Source organism: Eurypyga helias, unplaced genomic scaffold (genome assembly GCF_000690775.1).
Source record: "Eurypyga helias isolate BGI_N326 unplaced genomic scaffold, ASM69077v1 scaffold44319, whole genome shotgun sequence".
NCBI lineage: Eukaryota > Metazoa > Chordata > Aves > Eurypygiformes > Eurypygidae > Eurypyga > Eurypyga helias.
Window position 1 is genome coordinate 395 of NW_010274784.1, and position 216 is coordinate 610.

Sequence of the window (216 nt, forward strand, 5' to 3'; positions counted from 1 at the left end):
TGCCGCTGGTGGGCTTCGGGCGGTACGTGCAGTATTGCCCCGGCACCTGGTGCTTCATCCAGATGCACCTGGAATACCTCCAGCATAACGGCGGCCGGGAGGTATCCGAGTTGCACGTCACCTTCTCGCTTCTCTACGCCACCCTGCTCCTCTTCCTCATCCTCGCCGTGCTGCTCTGCAACCTCAGCGTCATCGCCAACCTGGCCCGCATGCGGC

At 63.4% G+C, this 216-nt stretch overlaps 1 protein-coding gene across 1 annotated transcript in view; it reads left to right on the plus strand.

Annotated features, from left to right (window-relative positions):
- PTGER2 (prostaglandin E receptor 2 (subtype EP2), 53kDa) overlaps positions 1-212 on the plus strand; it is a gene marked incomplete at its 3' end in the record, with an annotated part of 605 nt that extends 393 nt beyond the window's left edge. The window contains exon 2 of the mRNA XM_010159899.1: positions 3-212. Within this exon, the coding sequence (XP_010158201.1) occupies positions 3-212 (210 nt within the window). The remainder of the gene's footprint in view (positions 1-2) is intronic.
- Positions 213-216: the final 4 nt, after the last annotated feature.